This window comes from Urocitellus parryii, chromosome 14 (assembly GCF_045843805.1).
Source record: "Urocitellus parryii isolate mUroPar1 chromosome 14, mUroPar1.hap1, whole genome shotgun sequence".
NCBI lineage: Eukaryota > Metazoa > Chordata > Mammalia > Rodentia > Sciuridae > Urocitellus > Urocitellus parryii.
In genome coordinates, this window is record NC_135544.1 from 9569105 (window position 1) to 9593616 (window position 24512).

At 34.3% G+C, this 24512-nt stretch overlaps 2 protein-coding genes across 4 annotated transcripts in view; one reads left to right on the forward strand and one right to left on the reverse strand.

The window, feature by feature from the left end:
* Ddhd2 (DDHD domain containing 2) overlaps window positions 1–240 on the forward strand; it is a 77994-nt gene extending 77754 nt beyond the window's left edge. Inside the window, exon 20 of the transcript XR_003302199.2 lies at window positions 165–240. The gene's annotated coding sequence lies outside the window, so the exon portion shown is untranslated. The remainder of the gene's footprint in view (window positions 1–164) is intronic.
* The window catches only part of Nsd3 (nuclear receptor binding SET domain protein 3), a 110790-nt gene that overhangs the window by 44814 nt on the left and 41464 nt on the right, over window positions 1–24512 (reverse strand). For all 3 annotated transcript variants that reach the window (XM_026404675.2, XM_077792570.1, XM_026404676.2), the window contains exons 3-8: window positions 20039–20110; window positions 19427–19589; window positions 11666–11820; window positions 8815–9330; window positions 6815–6941; window positions 174–274 (exon numbers count right to left, since the gene is read on the reverse strand). In XM_026404675.2, the coding sequence (XP_026260460.2) occupies window positions 174–274; window positions 6815–6941; window positions 8815–9330; window positions 11666–11820; window positions 19427–19589; window positions 20039–20110 (1134 nt within the window). The remainder of the gene's footprint in view (window positions 1–173; window positions 275–6814; window positions 6942–8814; window positions 9331–11665; window positions 11821–19426; window positions 19590–20038; window positions 20111–24512) is intronic.

Genomic DNA, 24512 nt, shown 5'->3' on the forward strand with positions numbered 1-24512 from the left:
AATCACAGGTATGGTTATGTTAAAACTGTGCACTGGACCCCACCAGGCAGAAGTGTAAGACAGTCCAGAAAGGAAATAGAGGGTGGGGAAATTTCTCTTTCTTTTAAAGTATTGAAATAAGCCACAACATTTACAAATATAATGTTTTAACTCTCTACATGTAGGAAGCCAACCTGCTCCTTTTTGATCTTCTTCTTTGGCACAACCTCAGCGGATTTCTCTGATTCAGAACGAGTTCTAATTGATCTTCTCTGTTGCTTCTTTTCTACTGAGCCTAAGAGATGATTTAAACACAGAAACAAACAAACACTCATTTAAGGATGGCTTGATATTTGTGTAGTTAAAAGTTAACAAGATTCTTTGCTTTTCTTACCCATTACTTTTGGGTAATTATACATCATGAAAAAACTGTTAAATACTTGACTATAAAAAGTATTTAATATATATAATTGTAACAGTGGGTAAGCCAAGACTGGGATCCACAAAGGAAACTTGTTATACAAATAAAGGGGCACTTGGGCTGGAGATGTGGCTCAAGCGGTAGCGCGCTCGCCTGGCATGCAGCTCGGGTTCGGTTCTCAGCACCACATACAAACAAAGATGTTGTGTCTGCCGAATACTAAAAAATAAATATTAAAAAAATTCTCTCTCTCTCTTTCTCTCTTAAAAAAAAAAGCGCGGGGGGGTGGGGCTGGATTTTTTAAAATTATAAAGTCAAACCAAAACAGCAGAAGCACAATTTAGTTTTGAGGACAGGTAAAAATGCTTATAAATATAATAAATATAAAGTGTAAATAAATATAATTGAAGAGATGAAAGGACTAAAGATACAGGTTAAAAATTCCTGTTTAAACCAGGAATTATTGATTTAAAATATAATCTGGTCCAGTACAGTGGTGCATGCCTATAATCCCAGTAACTTGAAGGTTATGGTAAAAGGATTGCAAATTTGAGGACAGCCTCAGCAAATGACTGAGGCCCTAAGCAACTTAGTGAGACCCTGTCTCAAAAAGGGCTGGGAAGATAGCTCAGTGGTAAAGCATCCCTGGGTTCAATCCCTGGTAATCACCTACCCCCAATTCAATCAGTAGTACACATTTTGTATCCTAACAAGTAGACTGAATCAATTTTATAGGTAAAACAGTTAAGTGTTTAGTGTACTTATCTAAGTTTTGCTATCGTTATTAATAATCATAGTGAGAAATCAGGGAAGGCACCAAAATGTGACCAAAACCAAACCACTGATTTTACTATCAAGGGACTTTAATTATACTTTAGAAATATCAGTAATGGAAAGCAACTTGAATTATTAAGCTTTTTAATGATAAATGATAAAACAAGAACTAAGATTTTCAAACAATACAGTATTTTAAAAGCTCACATGGACTTTATTTTTGGAAAAAATAAGTTACACTGAAGACCACAACTGAAAGAACACTAAGTCAGGGATGATTTTGTTCTGGGACCCTCAGTACAGCAGCTATTCTCTTCACTACTTGGACCACCTGACTGGTGCTTCCTTCTGCTTGCCTCAGAAAGAAAATATTAAGAACTCCTATAAAATCAGATGGAAGCCAGACAATATGGAAAGCATATGGAGATTCCTTGGAAAACTGGGAATGGAACCACCATTTGATCCAGCTATCCCTCTCCTCGGTCTATACCCAAAGGACTTAAAAACAGCATACTATAGGGACACAGCCACATCAATGTTTATAGCAGCACAATTCACAACAGCTAAACTGTGGAACCAACCTAGATGCCCTTCAGTAAATGAATGGATTAAAAAAGTGGCATATATACACAATGGAATATTACTCAGCATTAAAAAAGAATAAAATCATGGTATTTTCAGATGGCGTTGGAGACGATCATGCTAAGTGAAGTTAGTCAATCCCCAAAAAACAAATGCTGAATGTTTTCTCTGATATAAGGAGGCTGAATCATAGTGGAGTAGGGAGAAAGAGCATGGGAGAAAGAGATGAACTCTATAGATAGGGCAGAGGGGTGGAATGTGATGAACACCATTATCCAAAGTACATGTATGAAGACACAAATTGGTGTGAATATACTTTATATACAAGCCGAAATATGAAAAAAATGTGCTCTATATGTATAATATGAATTGTAATGCATTCTGCTGTCATATTTAAAAAATCCAATAAAAAAAAGAAAGGAAAAAAATCAGATGGAAGAAGCTACTCTGACAGAGCTTTCCAGGTAACCTTTAAATTTTCTAATTTAACTGCTCTGAGACATGTAAATGGCTTCCTTCACCTTAGTTCAAAGCCAAAACAAAGAAAGACCCCACCAATTTGTTTTTGCTGAGGAGTAGGTAGTTTTATATTAGTATATTTTGGAGTTCTGGTTACTTTTTAGCAGAGAAGTCACAAAGGTGTTGGCTTCTTCCTTTACTCTCACTATTCTTACACTGATGAAAATGTTTACCAAGACAACTCCTATTCTCATAGACCCACCAGGGTATACCAGAAATCCATTCTTCAGTCTAATCACCAATATTCAAGTACTACTAAGGCAGACAAAAATAAAAATGAAACTGCTTAAAAGCAAACAAAAGAGCTGGGGCTGTAGTTCAGTGGTAGAGAGTTTACCTAGCATGTGTGAGGCATTGGGTTCAATCCTCAGCACCACATAAAAATAAATAAAATAAAGGCATTCTGTCCATCTACAACTACAAAAATAAATAAATAATTTTTTAAAAGCAAGCAAAGGGGCTGGGGATGTGGCTCAAGCGGTAGTGCGCTCGCCTGGCATGCGTGCGGCCCGGGTTCGATCCTCAGCACCACATACCAACAAAGATGTTGTATCCGCTGAGAACTAAAAAATAAATATGAAAAATTCTCTTTCTCTCTCTCTCCACCTCTCTCACTCTCTCTTTAAAAAAAAAAAAATTAAAAAATAAAAGCAAGCAAAAACCCGTACTTGTTCTGAGGATGACACTATAATTGCACAATGAAGTGCAGTTGAGATTTTATCTACTGCCTTACAGAAGGGTAGGCAACATGACTTCTTTGAATTACTCTGGAAACAGAAAACAAGTACTATTTTCATTTTCCAAGAAAAAAGAGGTGAGCATCTTGGGATCTGGAAAACAGCTCAGAAACTAGTGTAAATGAAAATATAATTCTTCAAACTACAAAAACATAGCAGTGCCATATATTTGATATATCTCCTATGTTTACTAAGAAAAAGCTCAGAAATGCTTCTTCAACTGTTAACATCAGCTGAGACAAGGCAACTGATTTCTGAAGGGAAAACATGTCTCTTTTCTGACTTTTCCACTACTAAAAGTTATTTTCACAAAAATGCAAAATGGCCATTTAAAAAGACAAAAGTATGCTTTTCAATCACAGATGGTAATCAAACTGAAATCCAGACCAAACTTTAGAGAATCCATTCCTAAAGTAAGGTCCAATCTTAATATACAACCTAAATTACATGCACCTGCCTAAGGAAGGTACTAAGTCCACTTTTTCCAGATGTAAAGAATTATACCTTCTACTTAAACAAAAAAAGGAAAATGAGAATTCATAAAGTTTAAATCTTACAGTGAAAAATTACGTAAAAATAAAATGTTCCACAGCAGAGGGAAAGGGAAAAAATAAACTCCAGTAAAATAAGAGTATAATTTACTTTCTCCTTAGTTAGGACTTTAAATATTAAGGTCCTTCAAGTATCACACTTAAATTGAGACAACAATAGTTTAAAGCAACAGAACAAAACTGATATGCCTAACTATGAAAAGTTGAGGCTAAAAGGTATGTTTAATATTGAAAAAAGAGGGGGCAAGGGTTGTGGCTCAGTGGTAGAATGCTTGCCTAGCATGGTCAAGGCCCTGGGTTTGATTCTCAGCACCACATAAAAATAAATAAATTAATTAACGATACTGTATCCAACTACAACTAAAAAATAAATATTAAAAAATATATTGAAAGAAGAGGGCGGGGGACAAAACTCAGTGGTAAAATGCTTACCTACTAGCACTTTATGTGCAAGGCCCTGAATCATTCCCCAGGACTGCACACACACACATATACATATACACAAATTAAATATAATATGGACATACTATATAATTTACAATACACCAGAGAAAGAGGAAAGCAAACATTTCTAATTATGACTAGTTAATGCAAAATATAAGTCTATTTTCTCATTCCTTCAACATTACAATTTCATTTTATTAAATGGTATTTTTTGTATTATGTATTTTGAAATTACACAAGTTACCATCCATTTTCTGAAACTTGCTACTCCCTCCTTTTTAAAATTCAGTTATCTTTCCCAACTAGATATTGCATGAAGGCATACTGTTTAATATGCTTCATCCAATGTATGTGTTCCATGTGCTCTGCAATACCTCTCCCTATCCTACAGCCCCCATCACTTGTTTTAGGAAGCTGACTCAAATACTTTCCTGAACAGTGACTGTTTTCATTTAGCTTTTTTTTAAATATATTTTTTAGTTGTAAATGGACATAACACCTTTATTTTTTCATTTATTTTTATGTGGTGCTGAGGACTGAACCCAGTGCCTCACATGTGTCAGGCAAGCACTCCACTACTGAGCCACAAATCCAGCTCCTTCATTTAGCTTTTATAAATCAGAATTTTACTTAAATTTCCTTGCAAAAATATTTGTAACTTCATGCCTCTCCATCACAGGTTTGCCTGAGTTACTACCAATTAAAGAATATTGCTTCAGGTCTTAAGACTCTGACCCTTCTAGAATATTATTTGATCACTATAACACTGTGATCAATAAAATGTATATTATGATATAATAAAATGTATGTATTTGGTCTCTGCCTCCTGGTTCCTGGCCCAGAGCTCCTTAAATTTCTTGTAATTCCCTAAATAACAGGAATTCTAGGTGCATCTTTTGTTTTAATATTTGATCTTTGACCCCAGTTTCCCACACAGAGCTCCCAATCTCTTGGGATTTTTCTAGATGGCCATGTGTCTTTTGTTCTAATAATGCAATTCTTGGTGGACACTTAGGAAGAGGCTGGTCACCAGAAAGACAAAGCCATGATGAAAAGTTTTCCCCATCCTCCAAGAAGAGGAGATAGGCTGAATATGGAGTTAATAACTGATTGTGTCTATGTGATGAAGCTCCCATAAAACCCCTGAACCATAGGGTCTGAAGAACTCTGGGCTCAGGAACACATGGAGGTGCCTGGTAGAGTGGTGATCCCAGAAACTACATGGAAGTTCCATAACCCTTTACACTTATTTTGCCCTATACATCTCTCCTATACTGCTGTACTTTTTGTAATACCCTTTAAAATAAATGTGTAAACGTAAGTACCTTCCTGAGTTCTGTGAGTCACTCTGGCAAACGACTGGACCACAGAAGGGTATTATGAGAACCTCAATGTACAGCTGGTCAATCAGAAATTCTGGAGAAATCTAAAGGAGAGGCAGTCTTGTGGGACTGAACCCTTAACCTGTGAGATCTGACACTAACTTCAGGTAGAAAGTGTGAGAATTGAACTGAATCATAGGACGCCCAGGTGGTATTAGAGAATTAGTATAGGGGGGAAAAAAACCCTACCTACCTATGTAGTTCAATTAAGTGTGTTGTCAAAATACAGTAAGACAGAAACAGTTTATCATTTTTGTTTTTTCCTGTTATATAGTCCCTTCATTGACTCCAAAAAATAAAAATAAATAAAAGAACAAAGTAAAACAAAGTCTCTTTAAGATTTCAAATACCAAGCCAATTAATACTTAACTGTTTTCTTGATGGCTATGTGAAGCAGTATTACAGAAATACTACTGATAAAAAACTGTTATAAAAACCAAACCACCAGTCAGTTAAAACTCTTCAGAACCTTAGTAAGTCAGTCTCCTTAAAAAATTACTTTATGGTGGTGTACACCTGTATTCCCAGCAACTTGGAGGCTGAGACAGGATATTATAAGTTTGAGGCCAATCTGGGCAACTTAGCAAGGCCCGGTCTCAAAATGAAAAGGGCTGGGTTTGTGATTCAATGGTAGAGCACCCCTGGGTTCAAGTCCCAGTATTACAAACAAACAAACAAACAAACAAAGACACAACATTACCAAATATAGGCATTTTTTCTTTAAGAAAGTATAAGAGTCTCATTTTCATGTATCTCTTAATTAGAGAACAGGTTACATTAGGACAGTTAGGTCCCAGGCACCTGTAGCACAACTAAGAATAATGAAAAATGTTCTGGCATCTGCAGATTGTTTAATAGAGGATAAAGGAAGAAATGGTAAGAATATGCTAAAAGTACTAGAAATATAAAACTTTTATTCTCATGGAAAGAGAATCAAATGGTGCATTTACTCATACATATTAAGATTTTATTGCTATAGGCTAATAGAACCAACCCATTATTTAAACTCCTGTAGGAAAAAAATAACTGTTACTATGGATAAAGCTCTCTACCTTCCAACCCGTTCTTTCCTAATGAAATAGTTGCTTTTAAAATTCAACTTTTTTGTTGTTGTTTTTGGGTACTGGAGATTGTACTAAGAGGCAAAATCGATCACTGAGCCACATCCCCAGCCCTTTTTTTTGTATTTTATTTAGAGACAGGGTCTCACTGAGTTGCTTAGTGTCTTGCTTTTTGCTGAGGCTGGCTTTGAACTCATGATCCTCCTGCCTCAGCCTCCCAAACTGCTGGGATTATAAGTGTGTGCCACAGCGCCTGGCCTGTAATTTACTTTTAATAACAGAAGTTTCTTGGAACAGAGCTACCATGTTATTGCAGAAAAGAGACTTCTCAAAGTGAATCTATATACTACTCATTTATACCCACCTGTTAGACCAGATGTTGCTTCAGGAGATGATATATTCTGTGTTGGTTTTTCATTTCTCTGGTTTGGTGAAGAAATTATAAGCCTGTCTTGCCCCCTGACACTTATTTCTGTTTTGTTACCAATTCCCTTTAAAATAAGGCAAAGTAAAAATAATTGATTATCAGGCAAATAGCATCATGGACTTATAAAGATGGCTTACCTTCATCATAATTTGCTTGAATTTATATGGCCTTTAATTACATTTAATGTATCCTAGCTAGTATTGAAACAATTTTATTAAGGCATCACAGTATATATTCTAAAAGGTACAATGAAATGATGTGGAAGGTAAAAACTGTGGAAGGTAAAAACTATCTAAGTCTAGACAATAAATATTCCTTAAAAATGAGTCTATTTACCCTATTTTCTGTCATAAACAAAATATTTTCTAGTCTGAATTATTTCTTCCTTTACACATATAATAGTAAGATAATTCCAATCATTTTCTTTCAGCAAAGTAATAAAAACAGAAAAATTGACATGGCTTAAGAGATAAGAACATCCTTAGATACAGAAATATCATTCATAATGATCAAAATGTGACCAAATAAACAATTTGGAGAAGACAGAGGAAGATACAATTAATTGAGGTCTCGATTTAGGTTTTTTTAATGTAATGGAATAGAAGTAAAGAAGTAATTTGTTAATGTATATTTTAAAATAGAGTTTTAAAAATTCAATTTTATCTCAAATCTTAAGTAGCATTCTTGGGGGAGGAGGAGTGATAAAATTTGATTTGTGCATACAGAAACAGATAAAAGTAGCTCTAAGAATAAAGCCAATTCACATTTTTTAAAAGGTGCAAAATATTCATTTGTCATGAAAACAATCAAGTAGAAACTGCAAATTAAGCTTCTGCAAGTAGTTTAGCCTTACTGAAATCCGTTGAACTTATGGCAGAAAACGATTAATTAAGAAAATATATTACTGCTGGGCGTGGTGGCACATGCCTGAAATTCCGGCAGCTTGGGAGACTGAGGCAGGAGGATTATGAGTTCAAAGCCAGCCTCAGCAACCTATCAAGGCCATAAATAACTCAGCAGACCCTGTCTCTAAATAAAATATAAGAAAAGGGTTGGGGATATGGCTCAGTGGTTAAGCACCCCTAGGTTCAATCCCTAAGTACCAAAAGAAAAAAAAAAAAAGAAAATATATTGCTGATAGGGCATTCCTATATTTAATTAATTATTTTAATGTCCACACGACTATGTTTGAAAAAAATAAGCATAGAATTCTTTAAAGTGCACGTGTGTGAGCTACAACTAAATCAAAATCATAAACTCAAAATTTTGGGATGTTGGTGAGAAGGTATATAGATAATACTAAAGTTATGAAAGAGTTTTAATGTCTTGAAGCTAAAGTATAAGTGTATTAAATAGAGGCCCAGGGCAGCCTGATGGAGACAATCAGTTTGTAGAGGTTATTTCTACCCATTACCAAAGTTATCACCACAATTAATTAAGGGAGGGACAAACATAGTACTGGAATTTCTCTAAAATGCAGTTAGACAACCTAAGCCAAAAGGGGTCTAACAAACAGGCCAGCAGGCACAATTATTACAGTAGTTTTTATAGCAGTGGCTAATTCAGATAACTGAAAAAAATAATTTTAATAAGAAGCAACTTTGCAACAACAAAAAAACCTTAACTATACAAACTAGAAACAGGCAAATTGCCCAGTTTTTTCCCATGACTTTTGGAAGCTAAGCTCAATTTTGGCTGCATAGCTTAAGATTAATCGACTACAGATGGGAATATTACAAAAGAGGGGAGAAAAAAACAGAAGAAAAACAATCTTTTTGCCTATGTATTCTTTGTGGAAAGAGTAAACATGATTGTATATTTTAAATGTGGTAGATACAAAAAGCATTTAAATATGTCCTTATGTTATTATTTTAAACGCCAAGGTTAACTGTGTTTAAAATACCCTTCCCCAAGAGTCCATAAAAAAAGGAGGTTACCTTTGTGGAATAAACAAATTGATCGATAAATTTCCCATCTCCTGTCGCATTCTGAAGAGCAAATACTTGTTCAATTTTCACAACTGGAGACATGTTACATTTCTGTAAATCCAGGCTCCCTTTGTGCATTGTAATGGAAGCTGGTAAGGATTTCCGAGCAGCTGCAGTTTTCCAAGCTATTTTAACAGGAGGTGGTTCTTCTTCTTCCACGCTTGTGTGCCGCCTCTGGCTCTGTCTCCGAATCTCAGTCCTCGACTGTGAGGAGGCCACCTCCCCAGCATCAGTCTGTTCAGGCTGAGTATTCAGCACAGATCTGGGTCTCCGGGTTTTTTTAACTTCAGTCTTGGAAGCAACATTCTTTTTTGCTTGGGATAAAACCTCTTCAGGCTGTTTATCAATATAGATGAAAGTATATTGTTCTATTCTTTCTTCTCGAGTCATTTTCAATGCTTTCTCTGCGTGGGCGATGCCAATATCCCATTGGGCACGTTCTCTCTGTGGTCGGGGTTTCCGAATCTTTAAAAAAGGTACAACCATTATGTGACATGCTTTCATCTAGGAGGTACACTAAAACCAACATATATCCTATTATCTTTCCAGTGTACATTAATATTTTGAGTTCAAAATAACTGAATGTTCTAACTCTATAACTTGTGACAAATTAGCATTACTCTATTAGATAGCATAAAGGTCTATTTTTATATCCTTCTTTGGACCACTCTGCTGCACAAGTCCTCAAGAGGGAGTCGTCCTCATTCATATTCATAAAAAGCTATCGATAACAAGGGAAGAGAGAAGAAGGATTACAAAAATAATTACTTCTTGTGACCAATTAACACTAACATTAAAAATGACCCAAAGTTCCTATTTTCTCTCCATTTTTAGGGATTCGGGGTAGGTAAGTCAGGGTGCTGTGGAGAGTGATCACCACATCAAAACTACCTGCAGAAAGCTAACATTTAAAGATGTACTGCTAGTCTGTACCATAATGCAGACAGGACAGAATGAAGCAAAAGGCATGAGCACAAGGAACAAGATGAAGAAAAACAGGTATGTTTGAAAGAAAAATAAGCTTGGATCACAATTTCCACAGGCCTTTTAAGTCCAGGACTAATTAGAAGACTATATTGGCAAGAGATAAGAAAGCTCAAGGTGTATGAGATGAATAAAACAGGTATAGAAGTATAGGAGGTGACTGAAAAAATTAGGAGTTATCTAGATAGCTAAACTGACAGAAACTAGTTAATAAAACTATGAGATGGTATTGTCTATGTCAAATACTGATATTTAAATCTATAAAATGTAAACCTGATAAAAATTAATCAAAATCTATGACAAAACTTAGCCTTTAAAGTATAAAAATGTCGGGCTGGGGTCGTGGCTCATTGGTAGAGCGCTCGCCTAGCATGCATGAGGCACTGGGTTCAATCCTCAGCACCACATAAATGTAAAATAAAGATATTGGGTCCGCCTAAAACTAAAAAAAATAAATATAAAAATGTCAAATTTCTGAATCACAAGAGACCCATATTATAATTAGTTGAATTTAAAATCTCTGGGCTGAGCATGCAGCTCAGTGGTAGGACACTTGCCTAGCATGAGCAAGGCCCTGGATACCATCCCTAGCACTCCCCAAAACCAACCAAACAAATAAACCAAAAATAGCTTGACTAGACAGATCATCAAGAGTTTACATCAAATTTCTATCCACCACCATATAAAACATATTTCCTGGTTCCATCACTTGTATAGTCTTTATTTTCTTAAAACAACTTTGTTAATTAAGAGTAAAGAAGAATTTAAAATCTTTAGGCTGAGGATGTAGCTCAGAGGTAGAGCACTTAACTAGCATGCAAGAGGCTCTGGGTTTGATCCCAGCACTACACACACACACACACACACACACACACCCCAAACAAAAACAAAAATAAAAATCTAACACATACACACACAATTAAATTTAAATTTTTAAAAAGGAGGAATAACGAGCCGGCATGTCTACAATCCCAGCGGCCCTGGAAGCTGAGGCAGGAGGATTGCAAGTTCAAAGCCAGCCTCAGCAACTGTGAGGTGTTAAGCAACTCAATGAGACCATGTCTCTAAATACAATACAAAATTGGGATGAGGATGTGGCTCAGTGGTAGAGTGCCCCTGAGTTCAATCCCCTGCACCCGGCCCACCCCCCCCAAAAAAAATAGAGGAATTACTTAACAATGCTAAAGGAGGAAAATGATTAAAAATCCCTGGAAAACTCTACATTTCACTAACATGTGCTCAACATACAATTTACAGAATTGTATTAAGCAGATAGTTAAGGTTTATAAGAGTAATACGTTGTTTATATAACAATGTTTTTATGTAAAACTTATTAACGTACTTACAAACTTACTGATCATTTACAGTTATTAAAACTGAGCTTTAAAAAGTTAAAAATAACAAATCATTCTAACAGTTGTCTGAATTCAAGTATGAAAAATTATTCTAAATTATTAAATTCTTTAAAAATATATACCACCAGTTATGGTGGCACATGCCCATAATCCCAGCAACTGAAGAGGCTGAGGCAAGAGAATTTCAAGTTTGAGACTAGTCTCAGTACCTTAGCAAGATCTTCAGCAACTTAGTGAGACCCTATCTCAAAATAAAAAATACATTTAAAAGAGGACTATAGATCTAACTCAGTGGTAAAATGTTTCTGGGTTCAACTCCCAGTATCAAATTAAAGAACCTGGTATGAACCTTTGTGGGAAAGCATTTGATCAAACCCAAGCCCCTGGATTTGATCTTCAGCACCCAACCAAAAAAAAAAAAAAATCAGACTAATAAACATATTAATAAGATACTGAGTTACCTTTTGCTTTTCAGAGTGATTGCTGGCTTGTTTGGTTGCCTCAGCCAATAATTCTTCATATTGTTTATGACCTTTATATTCCCGTACCCGCTTTTCATGAACCCATGCCCTCTCTGGCTGGTTGCTAAAAAATTGAACATGATATTCCCGGGCACCTGTAAATAAAAATTCTTATTAATCATTTCAGAATGTAAGCATCCACAAACACTGCCAAAAGGACCTCTACCCCAGGTTCCTCAGTATCACTCCCATTAAAACCCAGATATTTTGAATTATCCAAAGATATATCCCAATACTTACCAATTATACAACTAATAGCTATTGTAAAAATCACTCCAGATGATTAAAATCAGTGCAGCAAGTTATAAAAGAACAAAAGCAGGAAGTCTGCTAATTATCAGATTTATTTTTATTTGCCTCCAATCTTTTTACAAACCAACTAGGGTATAAATTAATAATGTTTCCTTCAAAAAATCTTTTGAGATGTTTCCTCAGACTTTTAAAAGCCAAATACTGATCAAGTTGTTCTTCTAAGCTAAATAAATGTGAGGCTATTTCAGGGATTCTGTGAGGTCAAAACCATTTTCATAATAATTATTTGTCTTTCTCATTATGTTGACGTTTACATTTTTGCTAGAGACTGCAGCATCCTAGCACAAATAGAGACAAACAGAAGGCCCCAAACTGCACCACTGTTACTGTGTTTTTCACAGCCATAAAGTGGCACTTTTTTTAAAAAGTCTATTTATCACTGTTGAAGCAGTCCAAATTATTAATTTTACTAAATCTTGGACCTTGAATACAGGCCCCTTCAATACTCTGTGTGATGAAATAAAGAATTAATAAAACACTTTTGCAGATAGGAATATGCCTGTTGTCTTGAGAAAAGACATTAGTGTGATTGAGAAGCAGGGTGACTTGGCCATGTTTCCATAAACACTATTTTTACTAGAAAGTGTGACTGAAAGAACTATAGTAATTCAAACTTGAGTATTTGGCAGGTATCTCCTTGAAAATGATCTTTCTTACTTCAAGGAAAACAACACTATTTTGTGCCAATAATAAAATCTGATCTTTCAAGCAAAATTAGAATTCTGAAAAATTTGTCTTTGCTCCAGAGTCTGCCAGGTTCCCAATAATCAATTTTGAAAAGAATGTCTATAAGGGAATGTGTCAATATTTGAAAAAGCCACATGATTCAGGAACCAAGAGTTTTTAAATGGGCAATACATGTAAGGTGTTATAAAATCATGAAAGACAAAAGATTCATACAAAGTGCAAGTAAAACCAGTGAATTTTTATGTAACAAAGTACAAAAAGCTCATTGAATTATTTCAGATTCTACGTTGTAATTAACCCACCACTTGTTGAGCTTTGGTTTAATATCAAAGAAAAATATCCACAATTATCTAAAAAGGTTATTAAAATACTCTTTCCTTTCCCTACTGAAAATTTGTTTGAGGTAGTATATTTACTGTAACCAAAACAATAAATTATGACAGAATGGAGAAGTATCAGAATCCAGCATCTTCATTAAGCCAGAGACTAAAGAGATTTACAAAAATGTAAACAATACCACTTTTCTCATTAATATTTATTGGGAAAAAGGTTTTTCAAAAAATTTAATTAATATAAGAAAGTATTATTTTAAATAAATTAGTACATATTTTTAAAATTTTCTCAATATAAATAGTAATAGATATAACCTACAAAATTATACTTTGTATACAACCAGAGATATGAAAAATTGTGCTCTATATGTGTAACAAGAATTGTAATTCATTCCACTGTCACATATAAATAAAAAAAATCTATAAACAAAAACTTTTTGGTAAAAAGAGTCCTGGGACCAAAATACCCAAGAACTGCTGTTTAAGAGCAGTGCTACACTGTGCACTGTGGCAAATATCTATAATTCCAGCTACTTAGGAGGCTGAGGCAGGAGGATTGAAAGTTTAAGGAGGATTGCCAGCCTTGGCAACTTAGCAAGACCCTGTCTCAAAATAAAAAGGGCTACGGATGAGATGCAGTGGTTAAGCAGCCTAGGTTTAATACATGGTACCAAAAATAAATAAATGTTTAAAAAATTTTTAAAAAGGAGTCTGGGAATGTAGCTTAGTGGTTAAGCATCCTTGGGTTCAATCCCTAGTATTAAAGTCTTAGAAGCACCAGTGGTACTTTGAAAGCATGGTCCGAATAAGCCAGACTGTAACAAACTAAGTAATAGAGATGACAGTAAGCATTTAGAAACTATGTTATCAATTTGATATTATCGAGACACCTAGACATAAGATCAGAGATCTTGCATTCTGTATTGGAATGGGGTGGGAGGCTTTCATTTTTTAAAAATAAGCTTTTTAAATTTTATATAAGTATTGATCTATGGTGGACTAAAAACTTTAAAGAACAAAAACTGGTCTTCTATCAGAGATAATTTGAAAAACACTGTTCTAGAGAAAAAGTACCAGATCAATAGAAAAATGAAGGAAATGGGTCTTCTCAAAGAGTCCATGATAATTCAGGTAGGGAAAAAGACAAAACATAGATGTGACTAGAAAAACAATTCGGATAGGCTAAAAGTGTACTGATGTCATCAACTAAAATCTATTACAGTTTAGGTTTGACACATCTTATTATACACTAATGAAAAATTATCCAAAGCATTATTTTGGAAACAAATTAACATTTCATATGCAAAATAGCCTAATAGGAGAGAAACACACACAACCTAGATTTCCACATTTAATCTGAGAAGAAAGAACCAAGCACAAATCTAATTATAAAAAAATCAATGAAAATTTATCAAAAATCCAAGCAACTGGGGCTGGGGTTGTGGCTCAGCAGTAGAGCGCTCCCCTAGCACGTGCGAGGCCCTGGGTTTGATCCTCAGCACCACATAAAAATAAATAAACAAAATATATTGTGTCCAACTACAACTAAAAAATAAATATTAAAAAAAATCCAAGCATCCAATTTAGGGGAGAAAAACAAAAATATAACCTAAACTAATTAGGTGAGTTTGGAGGTTAGGTGGATTGGTATAGGAAGTAGAATTAAAAGAATCTAGCACATAATCTGTTCCCAAAAGTCAAAGTTACTCATTCAGGAGCAAACATAATCCCAGTGGACTTTACAGTTAAAAACACAAAAACTAGAATTCATAGGGGACATAATATCATTTTCATCTCTATTTTCTTTCTTTCTTTTTTCTTTTTGTGGTGCTGGGGATTGAACCCAGGGCCTTTCGCATGTGAGGCAAGCACTCTACCAACTGAGCTGTATCTCCAGCCCTTCATCTATATTTTCAACTCTTCCACTGAATTACTTACTTTAGAGGAAGAAGGTCAGACAATTTGCCTATTTGTTAGTGCTTCTTTTTTTGTAACTAAAAACTATAAGAGGGAAACAAAAACCTTAAGACATGAAAAACAAAAAAACAAGCAAATCTGTTTCTGAATAATGAACTAAATTTTCTACAGAAAAATGTGAAAAAACCTTTTTAGGGAGGAATTCTGAGAATTGAACCCAGGTGTACTCCACCACTGAGCTATATGTCCAGCCCTTTTTTATTTTATTATTTTGAGACAGGGTCTTACTAAAGTTGCTAAGGCTGGCCTCAAATTTGGCCTCCTCCTGCCTCAGCTTCCCAAATCACTGGGATTATTGGAGAATGCTACAGTGCCCAGCAAGGAAATGTTTTTATACAAGAAAAATAAGGCAGGACTGGTGTTGTAGCTCAATGGTAGAGCACTTGTCTAGCATGTGTGAGGCACTGGACTTGATCCTCAGCATCATATAAAAATAAATAAACAAAATAAAGGTATTGTGTCCATCTACAACTAAAAAATATATATTAAAAGAAAAGAAAAATAAGGCAAAGATAAAGCCATTTAGTTTTAAATTTAAAAAATATTGCTGGGGTTAAAAGTAAAAATAGAACTAGAGATATGAAAAATTGTGCTCTGTATGTGTAATAAGAATTGTAATGCATTCCGCTATCATATATAAATAAAAAAATAAAAAATAAGTTACTTAATGCACTTTGTTAATTTTAATAATTGTTTTATAATTTTTAAATACTGTTATAAATTTTTTAAAATGTAGTTTTACAAATTATTACTGCAAACTACTCTATTTTTAAGCAGTAGACATGAAATACTTTATAAATAAAAGCAAATTATTTAGTAAAAAAAAGTAAAAATAGGTATCATGTAATACTAATTAAAATTCTCAATAAAAATCTTTATTTACATATCTATTAATTATACAAACAGAAAAGGAATTACCTCCAAACTTTTAATTATAGTTACATATTCTGACACTTTGAAGTTGAGAGTATGTGCACCCCCCCCCCCCACACACACACACACATACACAGGCTTAAAAAACTTTTTATTAAAGTACAATATGTACAGAATAGTGCACAAATATTAAGTGTACATATACTGAATTTTCACAAATTGAGCACGCTCATATAGTCAGCACCTATATCAAGAAGTGGAGAGGAATAGAAAAGACAGTAGAATTACTTGGTCATAACTTTCCTAGCCTTGTATTTATATATATGACAAGGGCAACTCCACATCATGTATGAATGACCACAAGAGTGGGAACCTAACAGAATAAGATTATGCATATTCTGCAGAAATATATTCTACTGTCATGTATAACTAAAAATAAAATAAATAAAATGAAACAAATGAAGTGGAAAATGCCAATCAATCCCCAGAAAGTTCCTTTTGTGGCCCCCTTCTAATTACTATCCAACTCCCCTTCTGTGCTTTGTTTTTTCCACTTCACATGTCTATTTAGCATACTATATATTTTAGTTATTTATCTTATTTACAGTCTGTCTCTTCAACCAGAATGTAAATATCATGAGGGGAAGGATTTTTGATCCATCTTTTTCAAGTGCTATTTCTCCATCTCCTTAAGCTATGCCTCACATGTAGTCATTACTCTAAATATTTGTGGATCAAATATTTGTGTAAATATTCGTGGAGCAAATGAATGAAACTCTGAAAAAAAATACTAAATAAAAAACCTATCTGTCAATAAGTAAGTGGATAAAGAGAACATGCTATATCATGCAATGGAATATTATTCATCTACCCCCGTATATACTTGTTAGGTTTATTGAACACAATATTTTCAAAAGCAGAAAAAGCATTTAATTTTTAGCTTTTAAACTTAAAATGAGACCTAAACAATGAAATACAACTGAAAATAGAAATGTTATCCAAACATCTTTCAACATGGTCTTGCAAACAATTTTTATTATTATTAATGGTGTGCAAAACCATTAAATACACTTCCAAGACTAAGAATCTAGTATCAATAATTACTAATAACAACATGGAAACCAACAATTACTATATATGATGAAGAAAAAATTTACAAAATAGCTCAGATAATAAGCAACACAAAAGCTTCCCAATCATCAGGTATGAAACATAATCAACAAAATTTTTTATGTTGTGTTTTTTTTTATGTTATGTTGGTTTTTAGAAAAACTGTCAGGAAACTACTTCCTTTAATATCCTACAAAGCCATATAAGAGCATACTATTTGATGATAAAAAGGGATAAAGTACTGATACATGCTAAAATATGGATGTACCTCAAAATCATGCTTGGTGAAAGAAGTCAGATAAATAGGTAAATCTATAGAAAGGCAGTAGTTACTCATAGCATAGGACTGGGGGTGGGGTGTGACAACAAATGGATACAGAATTTCTTTTGGGGGGTGATAAAAATATTTTTTAAATTAGGTTGTGGTGATGGCTGTACAACTCTGTGATGTACTAAAAAATCATTGAACTGCACCCTTCAAAGGGATAAATTTTGTGGTATGTGAATTATATCTCAACAAGACAAAAAGAACATTTTAGATTTTTATCAAAATATGCATTCTTTTTTAACCTAAGTTCTCAGATTGCTGGTGGTAATAATAAGCAAAATCAGTTTTTCTGGCATTAAAGTTAGGAGACTGCCTAGGGGATACCAGACTGGATTAGTTTTCATTAACATAACTAAGTCTAAATACTTTCTTTAAAATACAGATGAGGCATAAATTGTGCTCTCATTTGTATCTCATAAAAAAGCTGAAATCAGAAGATCTTCATAAAGAAATTAAATATGAAACATCTCAAAAGAATGATCCCTTGAGGTGAGAACTGAAGAGCCACCACTCTCTTAGGATAAAATTTTTGAGAGTATTCTGGAGGCCCAGATAGGGACAGGAATTGTTTTATTTTAGAAGACTTGGCTGTCTTAGAGAATCCTATCTTTTCTTCCCAACTCATAGAATCATGGGTTATTAGAGGTGTGAGGTGCTTCAGAGACACTGTTCCAATACCCTTCTTATATAAACACATGAACAACAATTGCCTCCCCCAACTTCTATCAACTATGACAGGATAAATTCAAGAGATTTCCCTCTGACATCTAAGTAATGTTCAATAGTAGGGGTTATAGAAAGAGATTTCTTTGAGACTCTACTTATCTGAAACATAGGACATAATACTACCTACTTCATGGTGTTGAGGCTGTAAGAATTGCAAAAAGAAAACACATGAAAAAAAGTAGACACTCAACAATGCTGGATTTTCACTTCTGCCACACTAACACTTCTATTCTCCCAACTTTTAATCAGCACATAATACTGACAAGATGAAAAATGGTCAAGACACATTGCTTGCTATATGAAGGTAGATTCTGGCCTACATAGCAAAGTTTCATGGATATGGCTGATGGTGTTACAAACTTGATATACCAGACTTAAGTGGATGCCCCCCCCCCCCGGCCTCTTTCTTAATAGAACCAACAGAACTTTCTTTAAGTGAAAGAAAAAAAATTAGGTGCAAAGCAGTCATAGACAATGAGGAACTCAACACACAACTAGAGCGAGTTCACAAAGCAAATATCCAGGAGTAAGTTTTGAGCTCAAACATTCCTTGGGCTACAAAGCTAGTCCCTTCCTAATGTTACAATCTCAGGAATCTAGTCCATATCATGTTTTGGTTAAGGGAGAGAGAGAGAGAGAGAGAGAGAGAGAGAGAGAGAGAGAGAGAGAGAGAGAGAGAGAGAAGTGTAAATATATCTTTTCTTAATTTTTGACATTCTTAAAATTCTATGTTATATATAGACAGATTTAAGCTATGCTTCTATGTAATACCAAACATATAGGGAAGCCACAGTAAATTTACAGATTCAAAAATGGAGCAGAGAAGGGAAAAAGCATCCTGCAAAATTTATCAAGTTGAAAAGTACTTGTCTGGGTAAAAAATAGTACTATGTATAGGAGAAAATGATGGAAATAAAAATGTTCAAAGAAGACTTGGCCCATACCTGTCTCAGCTATTCAAGAGACTAAGACAGGAGGATTGCAAATTTGAGGCTAGTCAGGGCAACTAAGCCCAGAATCTGCCTCAAAAATGTATGTAGCTCAGTGGTGGGGTGTATGCCCGCCTTAGGTTCACTCCTTACTATTTCAAAATAAATTAATTTAAAAAAATTTTAAAAGGGTGTGAGAGATATTATAAGCAAATGAAGCTATTATAAGGGAAAATAAGGACTACATCAGTTATAGAGGATCTCTGCAAGTTAAGATGACCATAATTATTCCACTGGTTACCAAAACCTAATATACTTTTAAAGCAGATTGTACATTACACATATATTCTTATATTCACATACATTTAAAATTCACTTTTATTTACTACCAACTTTCTATTCAATATCTATTTATGTAATTTCTTACCTCTTGTATTAATTTTGGTATGAACCTCAAGCTGGGGATCACTTGAAACCATACAAGGCCACCAAGGATAGGTTCCCACCTTGGACCACACAAGATCTCCAACCTGGAACTTAACACCAGTGGATACTTCTGTTGTTGGAACAGAAGACAGTCCTGGCTGAATCTACAGGAAAAGGTCACAAAACTCCCATCAGAAATTTTTCTTTAAAAAAGAAACCTTATACTATGTAAGGTACCTTAAAAATGCTAACAATGTAAAATTTATCTTCAATTATACTTTTATCTGATACCTGCTACCTATAACTACCAAGGAGAAGAAGAAAGAGGGAAAAAATTAATAAGCCTCAAATATTAAAAATACGATGGAAGGCTTCTGTTGCTAAATTGCTGATAAGGCATCTTGAGGATTTATGTGAATAATAAAAAATTGATGACAGTTTTTAAATGGAAAATAATGCACGGTAAATATCTATCTCTTAAACCAGCTCTGAGATTTATTTCAGTATACTTTCTGAAATAAAGAAGAAGGGAACTGTATTACAATTAACTGTATTACTTTCACATTCTTCTTACACCACAGCTGGTCAGACAGTATTGGACAAAATAACTCACCGGGGTGGCTTCTTTGAGTACTGGCTCTTCTCTTGTTTTTTCGGGTATGGTGTCCACCCTCTCATTTGGTCTCTAGGTGAAAAGCCATAGAGGAATAGAATAAAGTGGCAGTAAACCAAAGAACAGTGACTTAAAGAAAAAAAAAATCAACTAAATTGTTTTTTGTTGTTTAATTCTATCAGATTGCAGGGAAAAAGGGGGAACTCTGAAATTGCTCATAAAATGTAACCTGGAACTTTTCTGGGCAGCAATTTGGTAATAAATGTGAAAATCCTTAAACTTTTAAGTCTCTGAACCAGCAAATCTATTTCTAAAAATGTATATTGAAAAAGTACCAAAAGGTGCAAAAAATATATGAGTAGGTATATAAATAGGTGCATATTCTAAGAGCAACATAACAGAAACAATGTAAATGTTTGAAAATGTAGAATTAAATAAATTACAGTATAGATTAAGAGAATATCAGTATATTTTAAATAACATTAACTATGTTATTTGAAAACAGTAAATTGCAAAGTAGTCTGAATATAATAATTCTAATCTTGAAAAAATAATCTTTTTATCTACACAGAAAAAAGGATATAAATGGTTAGTACCAGGTAATAAAATATTTGGAGAATGCTTTCAATATTTGTTAAATTGCTTCTAATAAACATCACATTACTTTTCTAATCATAAGCCCCACAAATGTTATTTAAAAATGAATTTCTATGAGGCAACTTGGAAATGGGTATAAAAACTCAAAATATGTATACTCTTCAATTTAGCAATTACATTTTAAAAACTTAATTACAGAAACAAAGTAAGAAAATCTTACCAGAGGAATGCTAACTACAATATTATTTCATGCCAGTAATCTATACATCTAGCAACATCTTCCATTCTTCTATTTTAAAATTGCTTATATGTTTTGAAAATATTTCGTTCAATGTATACCCAATTGCTAACAGTAATTATCTTTTGAGAATGAGATTAGGGAAATAATGAAGAAGGCTCTTTCAAACTTTTTATCATCTACATTTTCTGTAAAAATCAAACTATTTCTACAATTTAAAATATTTTTGGTCTCTCATTTGTCAGAGAATAGAATTCAGCTAGCTCAAGAAGAGGGCATAAAGTAAATGGATGAAACTGGAGAATAGTATGCTAAGTGAAATAAACCAATCCCCAAAAAACAAAGGCTGAATATTCTCTCTGTTATGAGGATGCTAACACAAATAAGGGGGACAGGTAGGTAAGAATAGAAATCCTATAGATTAGACAAAGGGGAATGAAGGAAAGGGAGGGGGAATAGGGAATACAGTAGAATAGGAAAGACAGTAGAATGAATTGAACATTATTTTCTTATGTTCACACATGAATATACAACCAACTCCACATCATGTATAACCACAAGAATGGTAAGTTATATTCCATGTATATATGTCAAAATACATTCTACTGTCATGTATAACTAAAAAGAATAAAAAATAAAAATAAATAAATTGGCAACCTCAGTGACATGTACACAAGTTTAAAAAAAAAGAAGAGGGCAGATATATTAAATAAGGTCTTAATTCCACTAAAAGAACATAGTTACTTCTACTTAAAATTTTCATTCTCAATTATTTCAAGACATTTAAGGCACTGTTGTAAAAGCAAAGGTTTATTAAGTAAAAGAAGTACAAAAAGGTTTTTAACTGTTAGGACAATGGTATTTTATGAATGTTAGGCTAAAATCCCAAACCGCAAGTATCAATATTCACTCAAAAGTGCAGATGAAGCTCTAGTAACAGTATTAGAATCCAGGCCTCTAAACTGTTAGAAACAAACAGATGTGGTGTTGACCTCAAGAAACTTACAGATACATTGGAAAGACAGAAATTAAACAAACAGAAACACAGACATTCACTTAGGACGTAAGAGCTATTTAGAGAGAGAATGGTGTGTGTGTAGATCAGGAAAGACCTTCTACTAAAGTTACAATCTGAGAATCAGAGGAGGAATTAGTTTAGTCAAAAACTGGGGAAAGAACACTGGAGGAAAAAGGAGTAATGTATAAAGTACCTAAAATTAAGAAGGTCACAACTATTGACCTAATTGCCAGAGGAAGAGAGAGCTTGCAAAGAGTGGAGAGGCAGATTAGAATATAAGGTCTTTGTAAACCATAGTAAAGTGTTTGGATTCTATCTTAAGTGCAATGAAAAGCCATTCAAGAGATGTAGGTAGATGAATAACAAATACCAATTTATGTTTTAAAAAGATCCTGCCATGCATGCCTATAATCTCATCTACTTTGGAGGCTGGGGCAAGAGGATTACAAGTTTGAGACCAGCCCAGACAACTTAATACAACCTCATCTCGAAATAAAAAATAAAAAGAGTTGGGGACTCAGTGGCAGAGGACCCCAGGGTTCGATTTCCAGTACTGCCCCAAATAAAAATAAACAAAAGATCCTGTTGGCTGTTAGGTAGTGAGTATTTTGGAAGAAAGAGGGAAAGCAGAATGTTTAATTAGGGGTCCTTGCAGTCTTCCAGGTTAAAAAGATAGTGGCAATTGGCTGAGAGGCACAAAATTAGCTATGTCGGTTACTTTCATAGTAGTACCATAAATATCTATTGAGAGTTGCTCATTGAGTAAAGAAAGAAAAATATGTTCAAATGGAAAAAAAATTTTTTTGATCACTAGTGTATAATGAAGGGGTTAGAACTACTGCCCATGTTTGCATAGGTTTATTCAATAGCTTCATTTTAATCTATAGACAGCTTAAGTCTTCGCCTTAGCTCCTCATTCCAACCAAGCTACAGCAGGAAGACAGGGCAACCTGAAGAACAGGTAACTGTGAAAACGAGGCTCCCTCCACCACACATAGAATCTTCGTGAGGTCTAAAGGGAAGGATCTCTAGGCCTCATTTTAAGGGCAAATAGATAAGAAGTGACTAATCTTTATCATACAACAGAAGACTATCATGGCAAGAACTGATCTGAAAACCATTAACATTTTTTCCCTTTCTGGATTAAAGACAGAATTTCCTTCAAAATCTTCTTATTCAAATGCATTATCTTTTTTGTTTTATGGGTTTGTTCCAGATTGTTGGTGCTTCATTCAGATCGATTTGAAATGCTGTCAAAATCACTTTCAAAGAACTGAAACTTTCATAGTCATTTTTAAAAGAAAGGTGACAAGAGAAAGAAAACCCAATAAGATTTACTCTAAGTTTTCTTATATAAACAAGAGAGGGAAAAGAAGTCAAATAAAGACGGTGCAAGATAGAGAGTAAACATGCATAAAATGGGGGCTGGGGTTGTGGCTCAGGGGTAGAGTGCTTGCTTAGCATGTGTGAGAAACACTGGGTTCAATTCTCAGCACCACATAAAAATAAATAACATGATGGTACTGTGTCCACCTACAACTAAAAATATTTTTTAAAATAGCATAAGATGTGATAATGCATTTGCAAAACAAATATCCAGTAGGCATTTGGAGATCTTTGGGGCTCAAAGGAAGATTAAGATAAACCAAGTATAGCAGAGGGTCACAGACCCAAGAAGAGAAGCTTTTATGAAGAAATGGACAATGGAAGTCAAATCCTGAGTAAAAATAATAACAATAAAAATAATGACTCAGAAAAATGCCAAAAGATAAAATAGTTCTGAATCTATTACAGCTGTTAAAAAGATAAGGGAGGGCTGGGGATGTGGCTCAAGCGGTAGCGCGCTCGCCTGGCATGCGTGCGGCCCAGGTTCAATCCTCAGCACCGCATACCAACAGAGATGTTGTGTCCGCCAAGAACTAAAAATAAATATTAAAAAAAAAAAATTCTCTTTCTCTCTCTCTCTCTCTCTCCCTCTCTCTCTCCCTCTCTCAAAAAAAAAAAAAAAAAAAAAAAAAGATAAGGGAGGTTTAAATAACGTGAATGTTAGGAAGAGAAATCATCAGAGAAAATGATGACTGTGAATTAGCTCTTCTTTTTTTAAATATTTTATTTTTTAGTTGTAGATGGACACAATATCTTTATTTTATTTTTATGTGGTACTGAGGATAGAACCCAGGGCCTCTCACGTGCTAGGCGAGCGCTCTGCTGCTGAGCTACAACCCCACCCCAAATTAGCTCTTCTTTATGTTCAATTCGTATTACTTTTATTTGTATTTTTAAAATTTTTTGTAGTTATAGATGGACAACATGCCTTTATTTTTTATTTTATTTTTATGTGCTGCTGAGGACTGAACCCAGCGCCTCACACATGCGAGGCAAGCACTCTGCCACTGAGCTATAGCCCCAGCCCTATTTGTATTAATTTTAAATTTACAAGTTTATGTGTATACATGACTTTAAAAATATATTTATTTATTCCACATGGAAAGACCTATTGTCCAGAAAAGAATTACAGTAAAGTTTCTTACTACCTCTCTTTTTTTTTTTGGTGGGGCTGGGGACTAGACTAAGGGCCTCACACATAATAAAAAAAGCACCCTCCCACTTAGCTACATCTC